Here is a 25,575-nt window from a genome sequence, read left to right on the forward strand (position 1 = left end):
TCCTGCTTTAGTCAGTCGGCATGTACTATGGGCACTACGTTAAAAAATGGATCCAGAATCTGCACCTTCTCCCCACCACTCAAAGCACTGCTGTCTCTAGAAATTACTGTCATAGCCTACCTGACCTTACTGCTTCTGCCCTGCAGCTGCTCGGTCTATCCTGTTCACAGTCACTAAAAGGGATCCTTTTAAGCGAGTGTGTCATTTTTCTGCTGAAAACACCCATCCAGTGAATCAGTCACTGTCATCTTTACTTTAGCGTAGGCTTGAAATTTTTTATAACTTAATTTTTTAATCTGAAAGCTTTTTATTGCCTTAAAATTTTAAATAACTAAATAAAACAATATATAACCTTCAGAATAAGCACCTACAAAGCCTTGCTTGAGCAGCCAAGGCGAGCGTAGCCCTACTTCACTTGCTCTTTTTCCTCTCTGCCTCCTTGCTGACCCTCATAACCAGAGCCAGGTACTCTCCTCCTGATACAGGCATGACTCTTTCCCTTCTCTGTTCAAATATCCGATCAATTAGGTGTTCCCTGACCAAGCTCTTCCCTATATTGTGCACTGCTTCATTTTACTTCAGAGCTCTTCTTAGATAGATCCAGACACACTTTATACAACTGTCTGTTGTCTGACTCTCCCAATGAGAACTGCTCCAAAAGGACAGTGATGTGATTTTGTTAATTGCTGTACTCCTTGAGTATATTACAAGAGACAAGAAAAACCATAGATTCGATCATGAATTTTGGGCTTATTTTATATCAACCATGTGTTAATTTGTACTAAAGGACTGGCTTTGACGAATAAATCCATTAATGTTGAATACACTTTTAAGCAAACTTTATTTGTAGGCAATGAGGTGGCCAAAGTACTGGAGTTTCAGCTTTAGCATCATTCCTTCCAAAGAAATCCCAGGGCTGATCTCCTTCAGAATGGACTGGTTGGATCTCCTTGCAGTCCAACGGACTCTCAAGAGTCTTCTCCAACAACACAGTTCAACAGCATCAATTCTTCAGTGCTCAGCCTTCTTCACAGTCCAACTCTCACATCCATACATGACCACTGGAAAAACCATAGCCTTGACTAGACGGACCTTAGTCGGCAAAGTAATGTCTCTGCTTTTGAATATGCTATCTAGGTTGGTCATAACTTTCCTTGCAAGGAGTAAGCATCTTTTAATTTCATGGCTGGAGTCACCATCTGCAGTGATTTTGGAGCCCCCAAAATAAAACCTGACACTGTTTCCACAGTTTCCCCATCTATTTGCCATGAAGTAATGGAACCAGATGCCATGATCTTCGTTTTCTGAATGTTGAGCTTTAAGCCAACTTTTTCACTCTCCTCTTTCACTTTCATCAAGAGGCTTTTTAGTTCCTCTTCACATTCTGCCATGAGGGTGGTGTCATCTGCATATCTGAGGTTATTGCTATTTCTCCTGGCAATCTTGATTCCAGCTTGTGTTTCTTCCAGTCTGGTGTTTCTCATGATGTACTCTGCATATAAGTTAAATAAGCAGGGTGACAATATACAGCCTTGATGGACTCCTTTTCCTATTTGGAACCAGTCACTTGTTCCATGTCCAGTTCTGTTGCTTCCTGAGCTGCATAGATTTCAAAAGAGGCAGGTTAGGTGGTCTAGTATTCCCATCTCTCTCAGAATTTTCCAGAGTTTATTGTGATCCACACAGTCAAAGGCTTTGGCATAGTCAATAAAGCAGAAATAGATGTTTTCTGGAACTCTCTTGCTTTTTCCATGATCCAGCAGATGTTGGCAATTTGATCTCTGGTTCCTCTGCCTTTTCTAAAACCAGCTTGAACATCAGGAAGTTCACGGTTCACATATTGTTGAAGCCTGGCTTGCAGAATTTTGAGCATTAACTTTACTAGCGTGTGAGATGAGTGCAATTGTTCGGTAGTTTGAGCATTCTTTGGCATTGCCTTTCTTTGGGATTGGAATGAAAACTGACCTTTTCCAGTCCTGTGGCCACTGCTGAGTTTTCCAAATTTGCTGGCATATTGAGTGAAGCACTTTTACAGCATCATCTTTCAGGATTTGAAATAGCTCCACTGGAATTCCATCACCTCCACTAGCTTTGTTCATAGTGATACTTTCTAAGGCCCACTTGACTTCACCATCCAGGATGTCTGGCTCTGGATGAGTGATCATACCGTCATGATTATCCGGGTCGTGAAGATCTTTTTTGTAGAGTTCTTCTGTGTATTCTTGCCACCTCTTAATATCTTCTGCTTCTGTTAGGTCCATACAATTTCTGGTGCACTCAGTCCAAGTGGCTGCAATGGCTGGCGCACTCAGCACGGTGGAGAGCAGCTACCCATCTGAGGTCAGGGGCAGTGGCTGAGAGTGCCAGGCTGCGATGGTGCAGGAACAGCCAGAGGAGCCACCCTTGTCCGAGGCCAGGAGCGGTGGCCGGGAGGAGTCACCCCGCGTCCGAGGCCAGGGGCAGCGGCCGGGAAGATCAACCCACGTCCAAGGAGTGGTGGCTGCACTGGCACAGGAGGGCCTAGAGGAGCAATCCTCTAGGCAGTGAGGAGATACCCTTCGTCCAAGGTAAGGAGCAGCGGCTGCGCTTAGCTGGAGCAGCCGTGAAGAGATACCCCACGCCCAAGGTAAGAGAAACCCAAGTAAGATGGTAGGTGTTGCAAGAGGGCATCAGAGGGCAGACACACTGAAACCATACTCACAGTAAACTAGTCAATCTAATCACACTAGGACCACAGCCTTGTCTAACTCAATGAAACCAAGCCATGCCCGCAGGGCAACCCAAGATGGGTGGGTCATGGTGGAGAGGTCTGACAGAATGTGGTCCACTGGAGAAGGGAATGGCAAACCACTTCAGTATTCTTGCCTTGAGAACCCCATGAACAGTATGAAAAGGCAAAATGATAGGATACTGAAAGAGGAACTCCCCAGGTCAGTAGGCGCCCAATATGCTACTGGAGATCAGTGGAGAAATAAGTCCAGAAAGAAAGAAGGGATGGGGCCAAGGCAAAAACAATACCCAGCTGTGGATGTGACTGGTGATAGAAACAAAGTCGGATGCTGTAAAGAGCAATATTGCATAGGAACATAGAATGTCAGGTCCATGAATCAAGGCAAATTGGAAGTGGTCAAACAAGAGATGGCAAGAGTGAACGTCGACATTCTAGGAATCAGTGAACTAAAATGGACTGGAATGGGTGAATTTAACTCAGATGACCATTATATCTACTACTGCAGGCAGGAATCCCTCAGAAGAAATGGAGTAGCCATCATGGTCAACCAAAGAGTCCGAAATGTAGTACTTGGATACAATCTCAAAAACGACACAATGATCTCTGTTCGTTTCCAAGGCAAACCATTCAATATCACAGTTATCCAAGTTTATGCCCCAACCAGTAATGCTAAAGAAGCTGAATGGTTCTATAAAGACCTACAAGACCTTGAAGAACTAACACCCAAAAAAGATGTCCTTTTCATTATAGGGGACTGGAATGCCAAAGTAGGAAGTCAAGAAACACCTGGAGTAACAGGCAAATTTGGCCTTGGAATGCGGAATGAAGCAGGGCAAAGACTAATAGAGTTTTGCCAAGAAAATGCACTGGTCATAGCAAACACCCTCTTCCAACAACACAAGAGAAGACTCTACACATGGACATCACCAGATGGTCAACACCGAAATCAGATTGATTCTATTCTTTGCAGCCAAAGATGGAGAGGCTCTATACAGTTAGATCATGAACTCCTTATTGCCAAATTCAGACTTAAATTGAAGAAAGTAGGGAAAACCACTAGACCATTTAGGTATGACCTATATCAAATCCCTTATGATTATACAGTGGAAGTGAGAAATAGATTTAAGAGCCTAGATCTGATAGATAGAGTGCCTGATGAACTATGGACAGAGGTTTGTGACATTATACAGGAGACAGGGATCAAGACCATCCCCATGGAAAAGAAATGCAAAAAACCAAAATGGCTGTCTGGGGAGGCCTTACAAATAGCTGTGAGAAGAAGAGACGTGAAAAGCAAAGGAGCAAAGGAAAGATATAAGCATCTGAATGCAGAGTTCCAAGGAATAGCAAGAAGAGATAAGAAAGCCTTCTTCAGTGATCAATGCAAAGAAATAGAGAAAAACAACAGAATGGGAAAGACTAGCGATCTCTTCAAGAAAATTAGAGATACCAAGGGAACACTTCATGCAAAGATGGGCTCTATAAAGGACAGAAATGGTCTGGACCTAACAGAAGCAGAAGATATTAAGAAGAGGTGGCAAGAATACACAGAAGAACTATACACAAAAGATCTTCACGACCTGGATAATCATGATGGTGTGATCACTCATCTAGAGCCAGACATCCTGGATGGTGAAGTCAAGTGGGCCTTAAAAAGCATCACTACAAACAAAGCTAGTGGAGGTGATGGAATTCCAGTGGAGCTATTTCAAATCCTGAAAGATGATGCTGTGAAAGTGCTCCACTCAACATGCCAGCAAATTTGGAAAACTCAGCAGTGGCCACAGGACTGGAAAAGGTCAGTTTTCATTCCAATTTAATCCCTGAATGTCATATATTTTATAAATGGCCCCCTAGGAAGCACTGTGGCAGAAGAGGAAATACATATTTAATTCAATTTTAATATGATTGCCACAGTGAACAAACTGGGGTGAAAAAAGCATCTATGAATTCTGTTATATGATGCATGAAAGTTATACTCTTGTAAATACAATATTTATTCAAGTGTGTTTCATATTGAATACAATGATTTGAGTTAACAATCAGTGTAATAATTTAGGAGAATAACTACAGTGTCTACAGGTTTTTGATCTATCCAGTGAATTTACACAAACGTATTATTTAAAACCAATGCCTTATGATAAGTCCCCAACGTGTAATAGTATGTTATTAGTATAATTCATTATTCATAGAGGAAAATTTTAACATCTTTAACTGATATGTGCTCAATTACTTTCCATTCTAAAAATGAGATGACACATACGGATTTTATTTTAGTGACTAAAGGCATGAAACACGACTACTAATATTAACAGGGTATGATACAGAAAATTAGAAGAGTATAAGCACAATTACACAATTCTAATTCCAAAGTTTTAAAAGGAAGATATTAGGATTATAGAGTGTTAGTTGACTTTGTTCTTTTTTCCTCCCTTTGAAAGGACAAAAACTTAAAGAGTTAAGATTTTATATTTTCATAAGCTTTATGCTTAAATTTATATAAACAGATCAATGCTATAATTCTAGAACAAAAAATTCAAGAGCTGAATTTTTAAATAGTATAATTAAAAAGGGAACAGTTGAATTATTAAGTACTGTGCTCAAACACACACATCACCTGTCTAAGAAATTTTGAAACAATCAATCATTAAGGTTTGCAGAATACCAAATGCATTTTTCTAAATGTCACAAAGAGGCTGAGCAGAGTTTCTCCAAGGACAATGCAACTTTAGAATCTTAACCATGGAGATAAATTAAGCTGTCTTTGAGAAAGGAGAACAGAATATGCTACCTTAAGATGTTAAAGAGAAAGGTCAATGGAAAGTCTGATGAGTGTTAAAAATGTAATACAGAACAAAAAAAGAATACACTGTATAAAGAAATGATAAGAAGAAAATTCAGGTATATTAGCAATTTAAAATCTCTTCAAAAATGAACTATTTGCTTATTCTTTATGTCCTTTATCAAAATAACAACTAATTTTTTATAAAGAGTACTAGTTTTTGCTTTATTTTTAAAAATTCTTTAAGCTGGCTGGCTACATAAACACATTCTAAAACTTGAGCTAAATAATTTTAACCTTTATTAACATCACTCTATTATAGTGTTGCTAAAACACTGGGACTATTTTTGAGCAGTTTACTTATTTTAACTAATTTTATATGATAGAACAGTTGTACGTTCAATCTTGAATATACAGGGGAAAACATAACCAATATAAAAATAATTATGAAAGCAAAATCAGCATGTGTTATGTTTTAAAAAGTGTTAAGAGTATGTTTAACAGCTTGCACTGTTGAAGATTCACGTTTTATTCCTAAAGTAGGGACAAGACAAAGTGAGCATTTTCAAGAATATTCAGAAGAAAGTTGCTAAGAACAGTACTGATTTAATAACAAAAGATTGGTCTTATGTATATTACCCAGCACCATTACTTTCTCTGTTAAAACAATCAAAACTAAAGAAATCAAATGCAATGCTATTTATTTTTTGTTGATTTTCACAGGCGATCCTTTGATGTTGAGTTTGTCCACAGAAACATTTGATCTTCTTCCATGTTCAATGGCTGGACTTTGATGTTTCTCCCTAAGAAATATACATGTGAACATTACTATCATTATTAAATGGTCATTAAAACATCAATACAAACTTGATAAAGGCCACTGTAATTTAAGGTGAGTTTTATCTTAAGAGTTCCATAATAGCTTTGAAAAACATGTGGCAGACAATTTCACTTAACGTTTAAGAGAGCAACAGCTGCTTCCCTGAGACAGATTTAACTGTTTACCTTTGAACCATGCTGTCCAACATCATAGCCACTAGCCACATCATTTACATTTAAATTAATTAAAATACACAGAATTTCAAAATTCAGTTCCTTGGCTGCATCACTGCCTTTTCAAGTGTGATTCAACAGCCACATGGGGCTAGTGGCTACCATACTAGACAGTACAGATGTGTAACATTTTCATCACTGCAAAAATCACTTCAGAAAGTTCAGCTGGACAGTGCTGGTTTACAGAAAATGCCACTGATAGGGTTATAGATTTATAAACCATCTACAAGGAGCATGCTTTTCTTTAGCTGGGACCTGAATCTCACAGGCAAACTTAGGTTTGATTATAGCACTGTTAGGTTTTTATCAATGAACTTTTCAAAGTGAGACAATTATGGTTTACAATTAATAGAGGAGCAAGTTTTCTATGGAAAACATTAGGGCTCTAAATTTCTAGACAAGTATTTTAAAATAGCACACAAAATTCTGTACGAGGCTTCTGGTTTACTTGGTACCCACTTGTTGCTCGCTGGTTCTGGGCAGCCTTCCACCTTCTGCAGCGATCCTCCACTCTCTTATAGCCTAGAACAGATTTCTGTTTTGAGGCCTGGTGAGGCCTCTCTCTCTCTCTCTCAAGTCTAATGGCAATAGGAATTAGGCAGTGTTTTCAATTTTCCCCCAGAGAACCAAATTAAATTGTAACTCTAGAATACACACTAAATGTGTCCAAGTCTCATCTTTAAAGACGGTTTTAGCATATTTGTATTTCACATCTACTCCAAAAGGTAATTCTGAACGAGGCTAAAGTTTTTGCAAAATTCTTCCAAAATATCTAATACAGATATTGCAACATACTATTTAATATGTAAGTATCTAAAAACATGTTTGTCATTAAATGCTCAATTTTGATTTGTTAGGGAAGTTTCATTCAGCCTTTTATAGCTACAGTCCCTCTCCCCTTACCATATCCCTAAATGCCAGTATCTCTACCTAGTACAACACTGGTATCTTTACCTAGTACAAAATGTACAACTCCTACTCTCTCCAGATGAGAATCTGTTGCATAGGAATAACTGCATTATAGTAGATCACTTTTCCTTAGCAGGATTTTAGTCCCACTGTCTAAAGCATAATTTGCTAGTGAGTTACTAGTCATACAATCCTAAAATATTATTGGGTTTCAGGTACAAATTTAAAGTTGTGTTGGAATATTCAGATGTAATTTAAAATTATTATACCTTTCACAAAACATTGATACTACCTGGACATCAATCAAAACTTCCTGATAATAGAGGTAAAATTACATAACTTTCCTTCTAATTTGTTTTGAAAAAACACAATTTAATTAGAAATAACTTTTACCTTCTTTTAAGTTCTCGGGATCCTGAATTCTCATGACCAACACTTCGCATCCTAGAGTTATCTAGATTGCGCCATTGTCCCCTTGGCTGGTACTTCAGAATCTCATTTTGCCACTCATCATCAAAAGCATGAGCATCACCTACATTAAATATCAAAATGAAAGGGTAAGTAGTAAGGTGTCAACTGTCAGTAACTGCTCTGCTCCCTACACGTTCCCTGGTGTCTCCATCAGCCTAACCTTAGAGATAGGAAACTGCTTCAAATATAAAGGTCTTTGACTCAGAGTGATATTTCCTTTTCTATTTGTTCCTCTCCTATCCCTGCTGGTAATTTGGTTATTGATGAGCTATTTTTTTCCCACACCTGCCTGGATATCATGTTATTCTATCCCTGGACCCCGTGACCCAGTGACACTGACTTACAGTCTTTCTTTCTTCCTTGGTCATCTCACAGTGATCCCACTTTTCCTCTGTACTTGGAGGACAGTCCTCCTGGGGCTAGCACTTCCTATTAATCTCACAATTTCACTACATAATTTGGCCTCACAAGTTTCTGTTTCAGTTTCCTAAAATAGGTTACTCATCTGCCAATTTATGTTGCTATGAAGTAGGTAATCTAAATTCTATAATAATGATAAGTAAATGACAATACTTGTCCTTTCAGATTGCCTGTACAACAATGTTACTTTGCCAAAATTTTCTTAAATATGTTAATTATTATGAAGTATTCTGTATATATTTAAATGTGATCAAACTGCAAAGGTTAAAATTAAAGAAAGGTTAAGATGTGGCTTTCATCTCATTGCATAACAATAATTTTCTCCAATTCTAACCTTAAGAGAATTTCTTTTTCTAAAATGAAACAATAATTTAAACTCTTTACTATGATAAAACATTTTTATTTAAAATACTTTCTAAAAACAGGAAATGAATATAACTTAAAAACTATAATGAGAAGAGTTAGGACACTAGAAAGAATTGAATGCATTAAAGAATGAGTAGAAAATATAGGAAGTGGAAAAGATGAGCTTGATCCATATATATTATCACTTTTAGGTAACCATTTAGAATGTTTTTGGAAAAGTAACATCATAGGTAGCTGTTCACAATTATAGTTGGGAATTAAAATAAGCACAATATAAACTATATAGATGGTAAAATACTGATTTTGGAAAAGAAAAGTATGTGTGTTTATATGTTTATATATACATAAAACTATTAGGAATATATATACTAAAACATTAATACTAGTATTTGGGGTTGGAATTATGAATGATTTTATTTTCTTTCTTTGTACTTTTTTATGCTTTTCAAATATACTTCTTTGATAACCGCAAATATATAAAAACTCATTTTTACTAATGACAGCTTTACTAAAACACAAAAGATTCCATTTTCTAAGTATAAAACAAAAAATAAATGATATTCAACATTAAAAATCACTATGAAAAGATAGATCTACTATGAAACAATGAAACCACGATTTTATTACTATGTTGATAATGTATTGCCTACATATACAATTCATAAACTGCCTGAAAGAATATCACGTGAAATGTTTCTATTAAAAAAATTCTAACCAAGTTCTCCTGGTACAGCTGCTATTTTGTTTGAGAGGAAGAATGCCATTTTTTCTGATAACTTACATTCATTCATATTGATGAACTCTTGATTGACCTCTTCATCTCCAGTCTTGTTGTTCTTTGACTTTTTAATGACATGAGCTCGGTCATGGAGGTGATGACCAACAGCCATTTTTTCTAGTCCACTATCAGAATCTCTTAATGCTTTCCTGGTTTCCTTTATCTGTGAAAATGAAGAAAATAAAAATTAGTTATTATTCACATAAATAATAACTCCTCAGAACCTACTTACCTATACAGGTAAGAACATAAATCTATTGTTCTAAAAATAATGGGTACATAGTTCCACTACCAACTTGTAGTAAAATTATGGTAATAATTCTCTGATGTTTCCTGACCTGCTTAAAATTAAAATGTCTAGGACAAGCACAACCAGTATAATTATTTTAAAAAAAGAATACATGTAAGGGCAACTAATTATTCAGCAGTCATGAAATGACTTAAATACTGTTTTCATTTAAGTCACCCATTAGACAGGCAACCCCTTATTTTCTTTACTATAAGTACTAACGAATAAATGGAGAAGTGGCAACTCATACCAAAATCTGTAGGAGTCAACTGTTTCAATCATGTCCAACTCTTTGCGACCCCATGGACTGTAGCCTACCAGGCTCCTCTGTCCATGGGATTTTCCAGGCAATAGTACTGGAGTGGATTGCCATTTTCTTCTCCAGGGGATCTTCCCGACCCAGGGATCAAACCCAGGTCTCCTGCATTGTAGACAGGTGCTTTACTGTCTGAGCCACCAGGGAAGTCCCTACATGATACTAAGTTGGTAATTTCTAGGTAAGGATGAGGACACACACCTCCTCCAGTCCAACTCCTAGCCCTTTTTGCACAAGGAGACAGCTATGAAGATAAATAAGTGAAAAATTATAAACACCTACATATCTATTATTAGAAAAGTAGATTTTAAAACTGTGGTATATTCATATTTTGGACATTACATAGAAGTTAAAGAAACCAGAGCTACACATATCAACTTGAACAAATCTCAGAAGCAATTACTGAGCAAAGTCTAGTTGCAGAGCAAAGTCACATGTGCTCGGAAACCTGTAAAATGATTCACTATATTGTACATGGAGCATACATAAGTAATGAAATCATAAAAGCATGCACAAAAGTGGTAAGTTCCAGGTACAGGCATACCTCAGAGAGAGTGCAGGATCCACTCTGGACCTCTGCAATGAAGGAAATAGTGCAATAAAACGTGTCACATGAATTTCTGGTTTTCCAGTGCATATAAAAATAATGTTTATTCTATTCTGTTGTTATTAAGTTTGCAGTAGCATTATCTAAAAAAGCAATGTACACACCATAATATAAAAACACTTTATTGCTAAAAATTGCTAACTCTGACCTGATAGCACAGGATTGCCACAAACCTTCAGTATGCAAAAAATGCAACTTATCTGTGAAGTGCAATAAAGCGAAGACCAGTAAAACGAGGTATGCCTGTATAAGAAAATGGTTCTCTTTGGGGAGGAAGAAAGGGAAAAGGGACCAAGGAGGGAGGAGCATACTGGAAATTTTAACTGCATTTTTGCTTAAAAAGAAAACAAAAGACAACTTAAACAGAGAAAAGCATCATGACTTCACTAAACTGGATTAAAGAAATATGGGGTATTTATATTATTCTCTATGTTCTGTCTGTACCCTTGAAATATTTTATAAGTTAAAAAATTCATTTACTTCAAATATAAGCTAACTATAGACATTTATATTTCATGAAACAAAGACTTTAGTGTCTACTTCCCTTGTCAACATGTAAAGGTAATAAACATCAATAGACATTAAAGATAAAAAAAGCGCCTGGGGGCACAAATGGAGGTAGGTGGGGGAGACAAGTGAGTGAAAGTGAAAGCTGCTCAGTCGTGTCCAACTCTTTGCGACCCCATGGACTATACAGTCCATAGACTTCTCCAGGCCAGAATACTGGAGTGGGTAGCCTTTATGTTATGGTGAGTACATTGCTTTTTTAGACATAATGCTATTGCAAACTTAACAACAACAGAACAGAATAAACATTACTTTTTTATGCACTGAAAAACCAGAAATTCGTGTGACCCATTTTATTGCACTGTTCCCTTCACGGCAGAGGTCCAGAATGGATCCTGCATTATCTCCCACACTACCAGTTGGGGAGACAAAGAATGCCTTAAAATAAAAAACTACAGTCAACTTGACTGCTTTTCACACTGCTTTGTGTTTTACTCCCTCTTCTCTTTTCCGCACCAGTACCAGGTCAAATTTTAATAGCCAAAATTTGATATGTGTGATCTATCATTCCACAACTTTATAAAATTCCAAGAAAGTACTTACTCCTCCTGGAGCCCTGCGGGTTTGTGTTGAGGCCTGGAAAACCTTTGGAGGTTCATTTCCTACTTTGGAATAAGTCATCACGGAGGAAGAACTAAATGAATGTCCATTTGGATCCATTGAAAGGTGACCCTGGAGATAAATATAAATTGTATATCCAGTGAGTTCAATCAAATATGAAGAACTAATGTCAGAAGATTCAAATAAGCAACAACACTAGCTGTAAGTTCTAGTAAAGATACTGTATATGATTAGTATGATGTATCCAAATGGTACCCCCATGAAGGCCCTAACTTCCTTCCATTTTAGGTAACAATTCACACTCCTCTTGTAAGGAATAATGAATAACAAGTGATTCACTTAGAATTCCTCAAATCTTTGAGGTCAAAGACTTCAAAGCTTAAGTTTATAGATGTTACGCTTTGATGCATGTGATACTTTTATAGTCAGTGGTTAACTTTTGTGAGCAATTTTGCCAATGTTGAGCCAATTAACCATGTGCCAAGAAGTTTTATACCTTCTGTGGATACCAATGCTACACTTCTAATGTCCAAGATTTGGACATTATGAGATGATCCTTAGATTTCAAACTGGATGACCAAAATAATATGGTTGGTCTTCATAGTGAATCAAGTTATTATTTTGTTTATGATTAATGTTATGAGTAGAAAAGTAAGAATATTAGTAACTAGTTTATAAGTATTCAGACTATATGACTCTAATCTAGTTTCTAAATATCATTCTTAAAATTCCTATTTTGAGTTATTTTTAAACACTTAATAACTTAGATGCTATAATTTTTAAGTAGACAAGTTATACATAATAAACAATCTAAATTCATATAAAATGTTCATTTATAATAGTGACCTTCAGCAGAATAAATATTTTTGAGGTTTAATTTTTTATTTTTAAAATTTAAGTAATGCTATTTATCAAACTTGTAGGTTATGAAATCATTCTGATAGGTTGTGACCAGGATTTTTAAAATACGAAATAAAATGGAAAATATCAATAGACACTGTGAATAGCATGATCCTTTTCTCATGAAACTTTCATTTCAGGTGTACAATATAGACAGCACACAAGTAGTGTCATGACATAAGATATATTTTTTAGTTTCTGGGGACTATGGTTAGAAAATGGTTGAAAGCCACTATAATATAGGGCACCAATAATGGAAAACAACATTCTCATCCATCTTTCAGTACTTACAAAGTTTCTTTGTAATTCCTGCATACTGTTTCTCATATTTAACATCATTCGGTCCATTGCCTGAAAAGGGTTGACATCTGTATGCTACAGGACATTAGGAAGTATGTTATTAACTATAAATACAACACGAAAGAAGCAAATCCACCTTCCCAAAACAGCTGAATTTTTTTTTTCTTGACTTTTGCTGTGGGATCTCATGCAGTGATCAACCAGGCAAAAATAATATAAGGACTATACAATGAAAGCAATTTGTTAAAGAAAAATTTGAAGCATACACACAATCCTAGACAGCCAGCATATAAATGGTTAGGAAGCTGTAACACTATAAACACATGCATACATACATGTGTATATATCCACATGAATATACATGCAAGAACAGATAAATATACACATACATATCATTCAACTTGCTGAAAACACAATTTGGTTGCTATTTAAATACTGAGTGGTATATTCTGGGCTGGTACAGCTTTAGCACAGATTAGTCTTCAAATTTTTCCTTCTTATTTCTGTATATCCCACCAGGCAAATAAATAAAACCTGAGTGTAAGATAACAGTGTCGTCTCCAGCAGGACCACATGGCTGACAGAAGCTGACTCTGGAGTAGCCAGCCCTCCTTTCCATCAGCGTTAGTGTTAGTTGCTCAGTCATGTTCAACTCTGCAACTCCATGGACTATAGCCCACCAGGCTCCTCCATCCATGGGATTTCCCAGGCAAAAGTACTGGGGTGGGTTGACATTTCCTTCTCCAGGGGATCCTCCCAACCCAGGGGTCAAACCCGGATCTTCCACATTGCAGGTAGACTCTTTATTGAGCCACCAGGGAAGCCTTTCCATCAGAGTTGGTGCCAAGTGACAGAGGTTGAATCATTCCACTAACAGGTCTTGGAATTGTTGCCTATCACTGATTGCTCAATAGGGCATACCCTTGAAGCATGAGGTGTGCTCCTCTCCAAGAACAGTTAAGAATTCCTCTGGAACAGTGGTTTCTTAGCCAAGAGTGATTTTTACCCCAGGGGGACATTTTTCAATAATTACACTCATTTATGTTTGTCACAACTGAGGAGGGTGTATGACTGGCACTCAGTGACAGGGGCAAGCGGTTCTGTTAAATATCCTACAAAGCACAGGAATGTAGCACAGCTCCCACAAGTTATTCGGCCCAACATGAAAGTAGCAGCATCAAGGCAGAGAAACACTGCTCTAGAAAAGTCTCCTATTGATTTTAGGTTTTATCACTGGAACAATCACCAGGAATCAACAAGTGAAGCACACATTCTAGTGTGTCAGCCAAAGCATCGTCTACTGTTAGAAGGAGTTTCTGGAGATTCTTTTGCTTTCCTGGAGAATTCTATCGACTGAGGCTACAGTCCATGGGATTGCAAAGAGTTGGACACAACTGAGTGACTAACACGTTCACATACAATAGGAAATAGAAAAATCAAATTCCCCTTTAGAATCTGCACTAACCATTGTGGCATTCCCTTTTGGTTCAGTAACAAAGAATCTGCCTGCAATGCCGGAGATCCAGGTTCAATCCCTGGGTCAGAAAGATCCCCTGGAGAATGGAATGCAACCCACTCCAGTATTCTGGAGAATCCCATGGACAGAAGAGCCTGGTGGGCTATAGTCCATGGTACTGCAAAGAACTGGACGCAACTGAGCGACTATTGGAGAAGGAAATGGCAACCCACTCCGGTGTTCTTGCCTGGAGAATCCCAGGGACAGGGGAGCCTTGGTGGGCTGTCGTCTCTGGGGTCGCACAGAGTCGGACACGACTGAAGCGACTTAGCAGCAGAGCGACTGTCACATCACTTCACTTCTAACCATAGTACAGAACAACAAAGACACATTTAGGAAATATGATACATCTTTCCTTGATAACTCAGCTGACAAAGAATCCACCTGCAATGCAGGAGACCCCGGTTTGATCCCTGGGTTGGGAAGATCCCCTGGAGAAGGGAATGGCTATCCACTCCAGTATTCTGGCCTGGAAAATTCCATGGACTGTATAGTCCACAGGGTCACAACAAGTCGGACACGACTGAGCAACTTTCACACTTAGGATGCAAAGGACAGCAACAGAATTAATCTGCATTTCAGAGATTCAACACAGTTCCAGAAATATTGTGAATTGTTTGTCTCAGTGTTATACTGAGAATCAATGCTGTTTAAGAGATAATTCAAGAGAGACTAAAGAGCTAGCCTAAGGAAAGTGAGAGAAAAAAGATCACATGTTTTGGGTATATTTTGTCTCTTCTCAATTCACTGTCAGCCATTAAAAGATGTTTCTGTACTTGTTATGTGGGTGGCCCAACGCCTTGACAAAAGGGGGGGGTACAAATTAGAGCTGAGATTCCAGTGGGCTTTGGAGGCCTTCAGGAACTTTGTATAGCTGCTCTTCTCTCTGCCTAGAATGTTCTCTCCTGACTCGGTGGTATAGTTTCTTCTCATTATTCAAGTATCACCTCCTTAGAAAGGTTACCTGTCTAATCTTTGCTCCACCTGAACCTGTCCCTGTATCATATGCCCATTTCATCTCCTTCAAAGCACTTAGAAGCACTTTGACTATCTGAGTTATTTCTTTATTGTCTGTTCTCCCACTCTGTGAAAATAACCTCTGCGAAGGCAGGGCTATCTTCTCTGTCTTACTCATCACCATTTTCCCAGTACTTTAGAAACAACTCCTGGTGCATAGGAGGGCTCAATAAATATTTGCTCAATGAATGAATTAATTATCTGTAGCTCAGTTCAAGCTCATATATCCAACTGCTTACTAGATAAATCAAGTTGAACAGCCCACAGATGCCTCAACTGCAAAACACCCAGACCTGAAATGATCTTTCTGAGCACTCCTGTCCTCATACTGGCATTGCCTCAGTGCTCTGTTCCTTAGCTCAGTAGCATTTTCATCTAATTCCTCAGGCCAGAAAAATAAGCAAAAAACTTTTCTTCCCCTATTCTACTGATCCAACAACCCATGAATGGCCAAGTGCTATCCATTTACTTAACTCTCTCAAAAGAGATTATTTCTCTTTATCACCACAGCTATTACTTGAGTAGAAGCTATCTATCACTCATACTTCTCAGAACACTTTGTCAGCCTCCTCACCTCTCTGCCTCCACTCTGGCCCCTTCTAATACCTGTCTTCCCTGCAGGGACAATGCTTTTTCAAAAAATAAGTATCTGATTCTCCTACTATTTTGACAAAAATTCATCAATTGCTTCTCCTGCTCTTTTGTTAAAGTCCACAGTCCTTATCAGGGCCCAAAGAAGTCCCCTCTGGTACCTCATCATCCTTACCTATACCTATTCTCCAACCCTATTCTCCTTACCCTAGGGCCAAATAATTCCAAATATCTTTGGGCTCCCTAGACTCCTGGTCTTTACACATGCTGTTTCCTCTGTGTTGATCTCTCTTCTCCCTTCCCAGCTTTTCCTGGCTAATTCCTATTAATCCTTAAGGCTCAAGAAGTCTCCTCTAACTGACCTTCACTCCACCAACCCAAAGGTCTGGGCTACAGGCTTTTTTCTATCTGTGTGCCCAAAGCATGCTGAATTTCCTGATTACTTGACTGATAACTCTGTGCTACAGTTTGTTTTTTTTTTTTTTCCTTCATCGCTTGTCCCACTAAAAACTCTGATCAGAAGAACAAATGTTATAAGGCAAATTTTAAGGTAAGAAATGGCTAAAGTCTAGCACAAGAGAATTCAAAACACTTTTTCATGAGCGTATAGATGCACACATAGAAAGTGCTCCAAGGTGATGATGCTATTCTCTGCTACTCCCCAGATTGCCTTTAAGTGTGTTAGAAATTAGCAGCACAGAAAAAGAGGACCAAAAGCTCAGAGAAAAACAGGGGTGGGAGAAAAAAGCTGGCTGCAGAGTACTTGGACATGGGAAAGGAAAGCATGACTGAACTGACAACAGAGTCCTAGAGAAAGCAGTCAGTCTGAGCTTTTGTCTATCCTCAATTTGGTGCTTTTTTACTTTTTGAAGAGTCAGCATAAGCAAGTGAAAGTCTCCAACTTTTAAACACAACTCCGAGGATCCCTTTTGTAAATAAAGTGAATTGTCATCAACCAAAATGTACTTTTTCTTTTGGAAAACTGATTTTTTTTTAATGTTGATGTGATGTACTCCACAAAACACAGGCCTAAACATTCTAAGACAAATTTAACACACGAAACAAGTTTTCAGTAACAAATGCTAAAAGCTGTTATGAAAGTGAGATGGCATGCCGATTGAGTATGCTTGAGTTAATGAAAAATAAAATATTGTCAGAAAATATTGCTAAAATGGCTTGTCTTATGATACGAACCATACCACCAAAACTGCCAAAAGGTACAAGAGAACTCATTGCCTAGAAAAAAATCCAATTAATTTCGGTATGATATTTATTATACAACAATCTCTGAAAAAGAAAGTAATGCACTACATAATCACATAGTTCAGAGCTAACCAAATTATGAAACCATTTAATCAAAAAGAGCTAGTATATATATTTAAAGTTATCTGCTTATTATTCATTGTAGAGTCTGACATGAGCCAAGAAGATGAACAAGGAGACCACATATCTTTTAAATAAGACTCCTTATTAAAGAGAAAATAATTGCTATGGACTAAGACAAACATTTTTCAAAGAAAATGCAAATTCACACCAAAAGTAACACATAAGGTATAATGATTAAGATTATATCATCTTCCTTTTGTTCAATGATTCCATATTTTTAAAAAATCATTTACTCTCCCCTGAAACTAATTAAAAATCAAAAGTATCTATATTAATAACATTTCAAAAGCTTAGAAGAGATATTGGTCAAAAAAATTTAATGGATACCTCCTAAGAACTAACATGGAATAAGAAATACAGACTTCAGAAAGGATCATGCATATAGGTTTAAAGATATTTAGTCTTTGATAGGAAAAAGAATGTTAAGCATAATAGATGGAATAATAAAAATAAATTTTTAGACACATATATAAATTAAAAACTTTCATTACTTGGAAGTTTCAAATGTTGAAAATAAATTTTGAGTTTCTTGGTAAAAGGTATATATAAAATTATACCATCATTTAGTGATAATTTTCTCCCTGTGTAAGTTATATCAGAAAACTAGAGAAAACTGTTTAAATTTTATAATAAATTAGAACAGTAATCTCCAAAGTGTATTTGTACACCAATAAAATTCCTCATTGTTTCTTTTAACTGAAAGGAAACAGATTCTACATTGACTCTGGCACCATCTCTCAGTCTGTCAGATGGCCATAGGTTATATCTTGAATTATAAACTGCCTAATAAAATAAGCTTACAGATTAAATGATCTAGTTTTAAACAAAACCGACCCCAAGTGGACAACTGGCTTAAAAACATCCCAATAAAGAAATCATGAACTGAAGAAAAGCTAATAGTACAAAGAAATGGCATAGCTGATGCTTTTCCTACTTTTGCAGGAATCTCTATTTTCCCTCATTATAGGGCTGATAAAGATGACAAACGCCAAGAAATGGGTGAAAAATAAAGAAAACGGTTATCAAGTACATATTTGAAATATAAATTTTCATCCACTATCCTTAGAAGCATCAGCTTATGGCTCACTGCTTAAATACTCATTTTAAAATTTATAACTTCACAGAAAGAGAAAAAAAAAAGCTTTGTGTAAACTATTATTAAAAAGTTCAAATAGAACAGCTAGCATGCTCAAAAAGCCTACTCTACTTGGCTGTGCTGTTTTCAAACTAGGCAGCTGATTTGTCCATCTTCTATAGTCAATTTCTAATTTTTATTCCTACTTTCATATGTAATTATAGGACATTGACTTAGAAACTTAGAAAAGTCAAGTTGGGATAGAGGTCTTTTGTTGTTACTGTTGTTTGTTTTCTTTTAACTAATGTATTTAGTTTTTTTTGCTTTTACATAAATCTTTCACACTGATACATAAACATGTCAAATGTATCACACCCCAGGGGAAAAAAGGAGAGCCATATCTCACCAGTATAACTCATTCAGAAGAAAAGAAGAGTTTAGGTTAAAAAGAAGCTGAATGTTCCTTGGAAAACCTACTGTAACCATATGAAATTCCTGTATTAAAAAATTACTACTGCCCTTCAACTGCTCTAGGGCAATGCTCAGCACTCTTGGTTAGCAAAGAGTTTTCATAGCTTGAACAAGGAAAAAAAAACTCACTGGTGTTAGCTTTCTAAGATACAATATAATGGAATTGAATATATTATATATACCACTTGATTTTAGATGGGAGAGGTAAGTAAATACTACTTAGCAGTATTTACTATATAAAATACCACGAAACTCAAAGTTTTATGAAATGGTTTGGTCTAAATCTGATACAGTAAAATCACCATTTACTTTCTATTTAATAGGTAGATGAGTACTGCAGTTTCTGTTGGGAAAATGTTGAAAGAGATTATTATTAAATTAAGAAAAAAATAAGATGATAGGTTCACCTGTAGCTGATTAGTGTCCTTTACTCAGTGTTGGTTTTTTAAAAAAAGCTAAAAGTTTTGCACCCTTTTTGAATATTATCATACCCTGCATTAAGGTAGCCAAAACCTACACGTGGCTATTTAAAATTAATTTTAAATAATTAGAATTGAAAATTCAGTTCCTCAGTGGCACTAGGCACATTTCAAAGGTTTGATAGTCTTATGTGGCTAACCATAGTAGACAGGGTGGATTTAGAACATTTAAATCATCCAGAGCATTCTACTGGATAACGCTACACACAGATTTTAGCTGACACCTCTGGTTCATCATCTTCAGTTCAGTTCAATTGCTCAGTCATGTCTGACTCTGCAATCCCATGGACTGCAGCATGCCAAGCTTCGCTGTCCATCACCAATTCTTGGAGCTTGCTCAAACTCATGTCCATTGAGCTGGTGATGCCATCCAACCATCTCATCCTCTGTCATCCCCTTCGCCTCCCACCTTCAGTCTTTCCCAGGATCAGGGTCTTTTCCAGTGAGTCAGTTCTTCACATCAAGTAGCCAAAGTATTGGAGTTTCAGTTTCAGCATCAGTCCTTCCAATGAATATTCAGGGTTGATTTCCTTTAGGATTGACTGGTTTGATCTCCTTGCAGTCCAAGGGACCTCAAAAGTCTTTTCCAACACCACAGTTCAAAAGTATCAATTCTTTGATGCTCAGTCCAATTCTCACATCCATACATGATTACTGGAAAAACCACAGATTTGACTAGACAGGCTTTGGCTGGCAAAGTAATGTCTCTGCTTTTTAATATGCTGTCTAGGTTGGTCATAGCTTTTCTTCCAAGGAGCAAGCGTCTTTCAATTTCATGACTGCAGTGATTTTGAAGCCCAGAAAAACAAAGTCTCTCACTGTTTCCATTGTTTTCCCTATCTATTTGCCATGAAGTGATGGGACTGGATGCCATGATCTTAGTTTTCTGAATGTTGAGTTTTAAGCCAACTTTTTCACTCTCCTCTTTCACTTTTATCAAGAGGCTCTTTAGTTCTTCACTTTCTGCCATAAGGGCAGTGTCATCTGAGTATCGGAGGTTATTGATATTTCTTGATCCCAGCTTATGCTTCATCCAGCCCGGCATTTTGCATGATGTACTCTGCATATGAGTTAAATAAGCAGGGTGACAATATACAACCTTGACTTACTCCTTTCCCTATATGGAACCAGTCTGTTGTTCCATGTCTGGTTTTAACTGTTGCTTCTTGACCTGCATACAGGTTTTGCAGGAGGCAGGTAAGGTGGTCTGGTATTCCCATCCCTTTATATTTTGCACAGTTTGTTGTGATCCACACAGTCAAAGGTTTTGGTGTAGTCAATAAAGCAAAAATAGATGTTTTTTCTGGAACTTGCTTGCTTTTTCAATGATCCAAGGGATGTTGGAAATTTGATCTCTGGTTCCTCTGCCTTTTCTAAATCCAGGTTGAACATCTGGAAGTTCTCGGTTCACACACTGTTGAAGCCTGGCTTTGAGAATTTTGAGCACTATTTGCTAGCGGGTGAGATGAGTACAGTTGTGCAGTTTGAACATTCTTTGGCATTGCCTTTCTTTGGGATTCGAGTGAAAACTGACCTTTTCCAGTCCAGTAGCCACTGCCGAGTTTTCCAAATTTGCTGGAATACTGAGTGCAGCACTTTCACAGCATCATCTTTTAGGATTTGAAATAGCTCAATCGGAATTCCATCACCTCCCCTAGCTTTGTTCGTAGTGATGCTCTAAGGCCCACTTGACTTCACACTCCAGGATGTTTGGCTCTAGGTGACTGATCATACCATTGGAATTATCTGGGTCATGAAGATCTTTCTTGTACAGTTCTTCTGTGTATTCTTGCCACCTCTTCTTAATATCTTTTGCTTCTGTTAGGTCCGTACCATTTCTGTCCTTTATTGAGCCCATCTTTGCATGAAATGTTCCCTTGGTATCTCTGATTTTCTTGACGACATCTCTAGTCTCCCATTCTATTGTTTTCCTCTATTTCTTTGCATTGATCACTGAGGAAGGCTTTCTTATCTCTCCTTGCTATTCTTTGGAATTCTGCATTCCAATGGGTACATCTTTCCTTTTCTCCTTTGCTTTTCGCTTCTCTTCTTTTCTCAGCTATTTGTAAGGCCTCCTCAGACAACCATTTTGTCTTTTTGCATTTCTTTTTCTTGGGGATGGTCTTGATCACTGCCTCCTGTACAATGTCATAAACCTCTGTCCATAGTTCCTCAGGCACTCTATTAAATCTAATCCGTTGTATCTATTTGTCACTTGCACTGTATAATTGCAAGGGATTTGATTAATAATAAGGGAGATGATTTCATCATCTTAGACAAAAGTTAATTTATGCCACTAGAAACTGGACTTGGTAGCAATTATTTTAGTTTTTCATTCAAATATTGATTGGTCTTGGCCTTCTTTTGTATTCAGAATTGTTTTCTTACTTGACTTTCCTTATTTAATCCTCACATTTATGCAACCATATTAGTTCAGCTATGTGGGCTTTTTAGTTCCCCAAAACTTGATTTCAAGCCTCACTGGCAAGACAAACATGCTGCTGCTGCTGCTGCTAAGTCGCTTCAGTCATGTCCGACTCTGTGTGACCCCACAGACGGCTGCCCACCAGGCTCCTCCATCCCTGGGATTCTCCAGGCAAGAACACTGGAGTGGGTTGCCACTTCCTTCTCCAATGCATGAAAGTGAAAAGTGAAAGTGAAGTCGCTCAGTCTCATCTGACTCTTAGTGACCCCATGGACTGTAGCCTACCAGGCTCCTCCGTCCCATGGGATTTTCCAGGCAACAGTACTGGAGTGGGTTGTCATTGCCTTCTCCGGCAAGACAAATATGAGGCAAGCTAAAATACAAATTGTTCTAAATTATGAATCAGATAAATGACAGTTTCAAATAAATTTATCTTTCTATTGGTTATATATTTCTTATTCCAGCACATTAAACACTCAGATGTTTTAAGCACAGGTACTGAGGAAAAAAACATTTCTTCTTCTAATGGATAACCAGAAGAGTTACAGCCTAGGCATCCTCACTAAGAACTTTACAGCGAATTATAAACAGATCTCCTTTCTGTGTTACAAGGGAATAAAATCGTCACCTCCTACTTTTTGCATAAATGCTACCAGCAGCTCATTTTTGCATGCAAATAGTACAAAGCACTATGTACAGCTCTACTCCCTCTTTGCTATGTTTATAACAAATATATAAAATACTTCAATGCTCATGCGAAAGATAAAATTTCAGAATGTCATATTTGATATTTCTGCTCAAATCTTTGACAGTTTTTTCCTTTGGGCTTAATTTTAGACTTTTATGGAAATTTATAGCCCTAAAAGTAAAAAATAACATAATGACCACATTAATAAATTTAAAAATAATTGGAATGAAATTAATATATATAGATATTGGAATAATGTGTATGTGAGAAAGAATGTGAAGATTACTTTCATTTAAATGGCAAATGTAATTTTATCCATCAAACTTCTTAGGAGTATCTGAAACATTTTGCTCTATTTAACAACAAGATTATTGCAAATAAAAAATATGAAAGTATTTCTTTGGAAGGTCCTGGAAGTTTCCCAATTGACCAATTGAAAATGCTTATTGAGAGTAGCATGTGGACATATACATTACCACACGTGAAATAGATAGCCAGTGGGGATTTGCTGTATGACTCAGGGAACTCAATCTGGGGCTCTGTGACAACCTAGAGGGGGAGGAATGGGGTGGGAAGCGGGAGACAGTGCCACGAGGGAGGGGACAACATATGTAAACCTATGGCTGATTCATGCTGATGTTGGCAGAGACCAGCACAATATTATAAGGCAATCATCCTTCAATTAAAAAGAAATACGCTAAAAAATGATTACTGAGGTCCAAAGCTCTACATTTGAACTGTAGAGATTTATGTTTTAGAAACTCCTCCAGATTTGTTGTTCCAGAACTGCCATTCTTGAGGCTGAAAAAGCAACACAAATAAGCAGAAAACAGCTAAGGTATATAAATATCCTGAGTTTTTTGTTGTTTGTTTGTAACCTTTTAGTTTTGCTCTCAGACAAGACTTCTGAACATATGCTGTAGTTCTACAAGGCTTCTGAATAACTTTTAAATTAACTTTTAAAAGTTAATCTAAATTTTGAGGGTCCAAGGTAGCCAAGGAGTAGGTTGAGTTTTCCTGGTCCAGTAGATAAAAAGCACTGTACTACAGTTTTGGATGCTATTTTAAACCGAGAAGAAAAAGTGTTGTATGCAAGGATATTTCCATGCCTGTCCTAATTTAAGACATGGGAGTAAATGATAAGGTGAGAAAAACCTTATTATGGTTTTTCTTCCTTACATAGTTCACATGGAAAAGAATGTCTGAAGTTTGGCTTATAATATATAACCCTATGGTGCTAAAAGTTTTGGTATCACAGTGCAATTCTATACAGTTAACACTTCATTGTCAAAGAATTCTCCTTTTCAACAGGTCCTTCCCTGTGTATAACGGTTATTTCTATAACATTAATCCTATCCTATCATCAGAGATAAATTCTTCTGTAATACTTTTCTTCACTATCATTAAAATAAATAACTTACAGTCAAGGAATTTTCTTCATCCTCATGTCCCATACGGTTACGAGCTCTTCCTCTCCTATCAGAGATGCTGAGCATGTCTCTTCCAAAAGGTTCAGAAAAACTTCTCATCATCTGTCGCATACTTTCTCGGTGTGCGATAAAAGAATCACTATTAAAAATACATGCAATCATGTAAGTATAAATGTTGGAATTTAAATAATAAGTAGGCAGCTTAATACTACAAAGGATGATTTGGGGCTAATATGCTTGTTAAAGAGACAAAAGCAGTTAAAAAAACACATTTTTGAAAATGCAAAGCACTTTGATATTTTATAAAGTAAGGTCATAATTGCTGGATATTGGATGTTATTACATCTTAAAATGAACGTTTTCTCACTTTTAAAAGTCTTATAGCGCATGTGTAAATATGGAAAATTGAAATGGGGGAAAACTTCTACTATTAAATCCAATGTAAATGTTCAGTTCAGACTGTATAAATGTGTTTTTGTCCCATATGGTAATAAAGCTTATTTCTTGGCAACTCTCACTAAAATGCAAAATAAAGTACACCAATATATTTCTGTGTGGAGAAGGAAATGGCAATCCATTCCAGTATTCTTGCTGGAAAATCCCATGGACAGAGGAGCCTGGTGGGCTCCAGTCCATGGCGTTGCAAAAAGTCAGACACAACTGAGTACTAATTTATCTTTGTGAAAACCCAAAAGCTTGTCAGATTTTGGTATTCATGGTAAGATGTTACTAAGTTTTGTTTCAATAAATACATTTCCTGTTTTTAGTAAAGTATCAGTTTTAATCATATGCTAAGACAGAACTTTACTCCAAAAATATTGTGTAGTTCTGAAGTCTTATTGCCTTAATTCAACTTGAACATAATTTCTTAAAATTGAATGTAGAAATTTGTTATGTAGAATGTTCCTAATGATTGTATCGATTTTACTATAATGGTGTTGAGTGTTTTTAACTCGTCTAAAGATTTTCAGCAATTATAATCTAGTATTTTATTCAGAAAGAGCACAATTTCCCGGGTACATACGATTATATTACAAAATATTAAAGTAAAAAATAAAAAGAACTGATCTTCCTTATAGCTATGCCTATGTTCTTCTGCTCATTCTCCCACGAATGCTTATGTCACTAGGATTTTTGCAGGAAGAGAAGGAGGGTGTTATCCTGTTGCCTAGCATTTCTCTAGGGTGATCATAATTTATACCCCCCACAACAATTTCTTTTTGGACATTTCAGTGGCTTCATACCATTCACCGTAATCACAACAAAAGTCATGAAGGTGCACTTTGTGCATCTGCTTTTCCTTTATGTCCTCAGAAACTTCTTTTAGAAGTTGGTCTTTAGCTCCACTTTCTGTATGTTGGTATGTTTTAGCAGATTAAAAACTTTAAAGATTTCTCTTAGAGAGATATTGATGGAATGTTCAAATAAAATCTTTGTTTATAGAAAA

General features: G+C 37.0%; 1 protein-coding gene across 5 annotated transcripts in view; it reads right to left on the bottom strand.

Annotated features, from left to right (window-relative positions):
- Nucleotides 1-4,707: 4,707 nt before the first annotated feature.
- MLF1 (myeloid leukemia factor 1) overlaps nt 4,708-25,575 on the bottom strand; it is a 30,764-nt gene continuing 9,896 nt past the window's right edge. Inside the window, exons 2-9 of one of the 5 annotated variants that reach the window (XR_001022962.4) lie at nt 24,120-24,267; nt 17,369-17,410; nt 13,042-13,125; nt 11,833-11,961; nt 9,514-9,673; nt 7,869-8,007; nt 7,026-7,088; nt 6,198-6,316 (exon numbers count right to left, since the gene is read on the bottom strand). Coding sequence is in view for 4 of the 5 variants with exons in the window: in XM_012100603.5 (XP_011955993.1) it covers nt 6,214-6,316; nt 7,869-8,007; nt 9,514-9,673; nt 11,833-11,961; nt 13,042-13,125; nt 17,369-17,410; nt 24,120-24,267 (805 nt within the window). In the remaining variant the exon portion in view is untranslated. Of the gene's footprint in view, nt 7,089-7,868; nt 8,008-9,513; nt 9,674-11,832; nt 11,962-13,041; nt 13,126-17,368; nt 17,411-24,119; nt 24,268-25,575 lie in introns of all 5 variants that reach the window. The other 4 variants (XM_012100603.5, XM_060405322.1, XM_004003215.6 and 1 more) reach the window with 4 other exon arrangements.

This window comes from Ovis aries, chromosome 1 (assembly GCF_016772045.2).
Source record: "Ovis aries strain OAR_USU_Benz2616 breed Rambouillet chromosome 1, ARS-UI_Ramb_v3.0, whole genome shotgun sequence".
NCBI classification, from domain to species: Eukaryota; Metazoa; Chordata; class Mammalia; order Artiodactyla; family Bovidae; genus Ovis; species Ovis aries.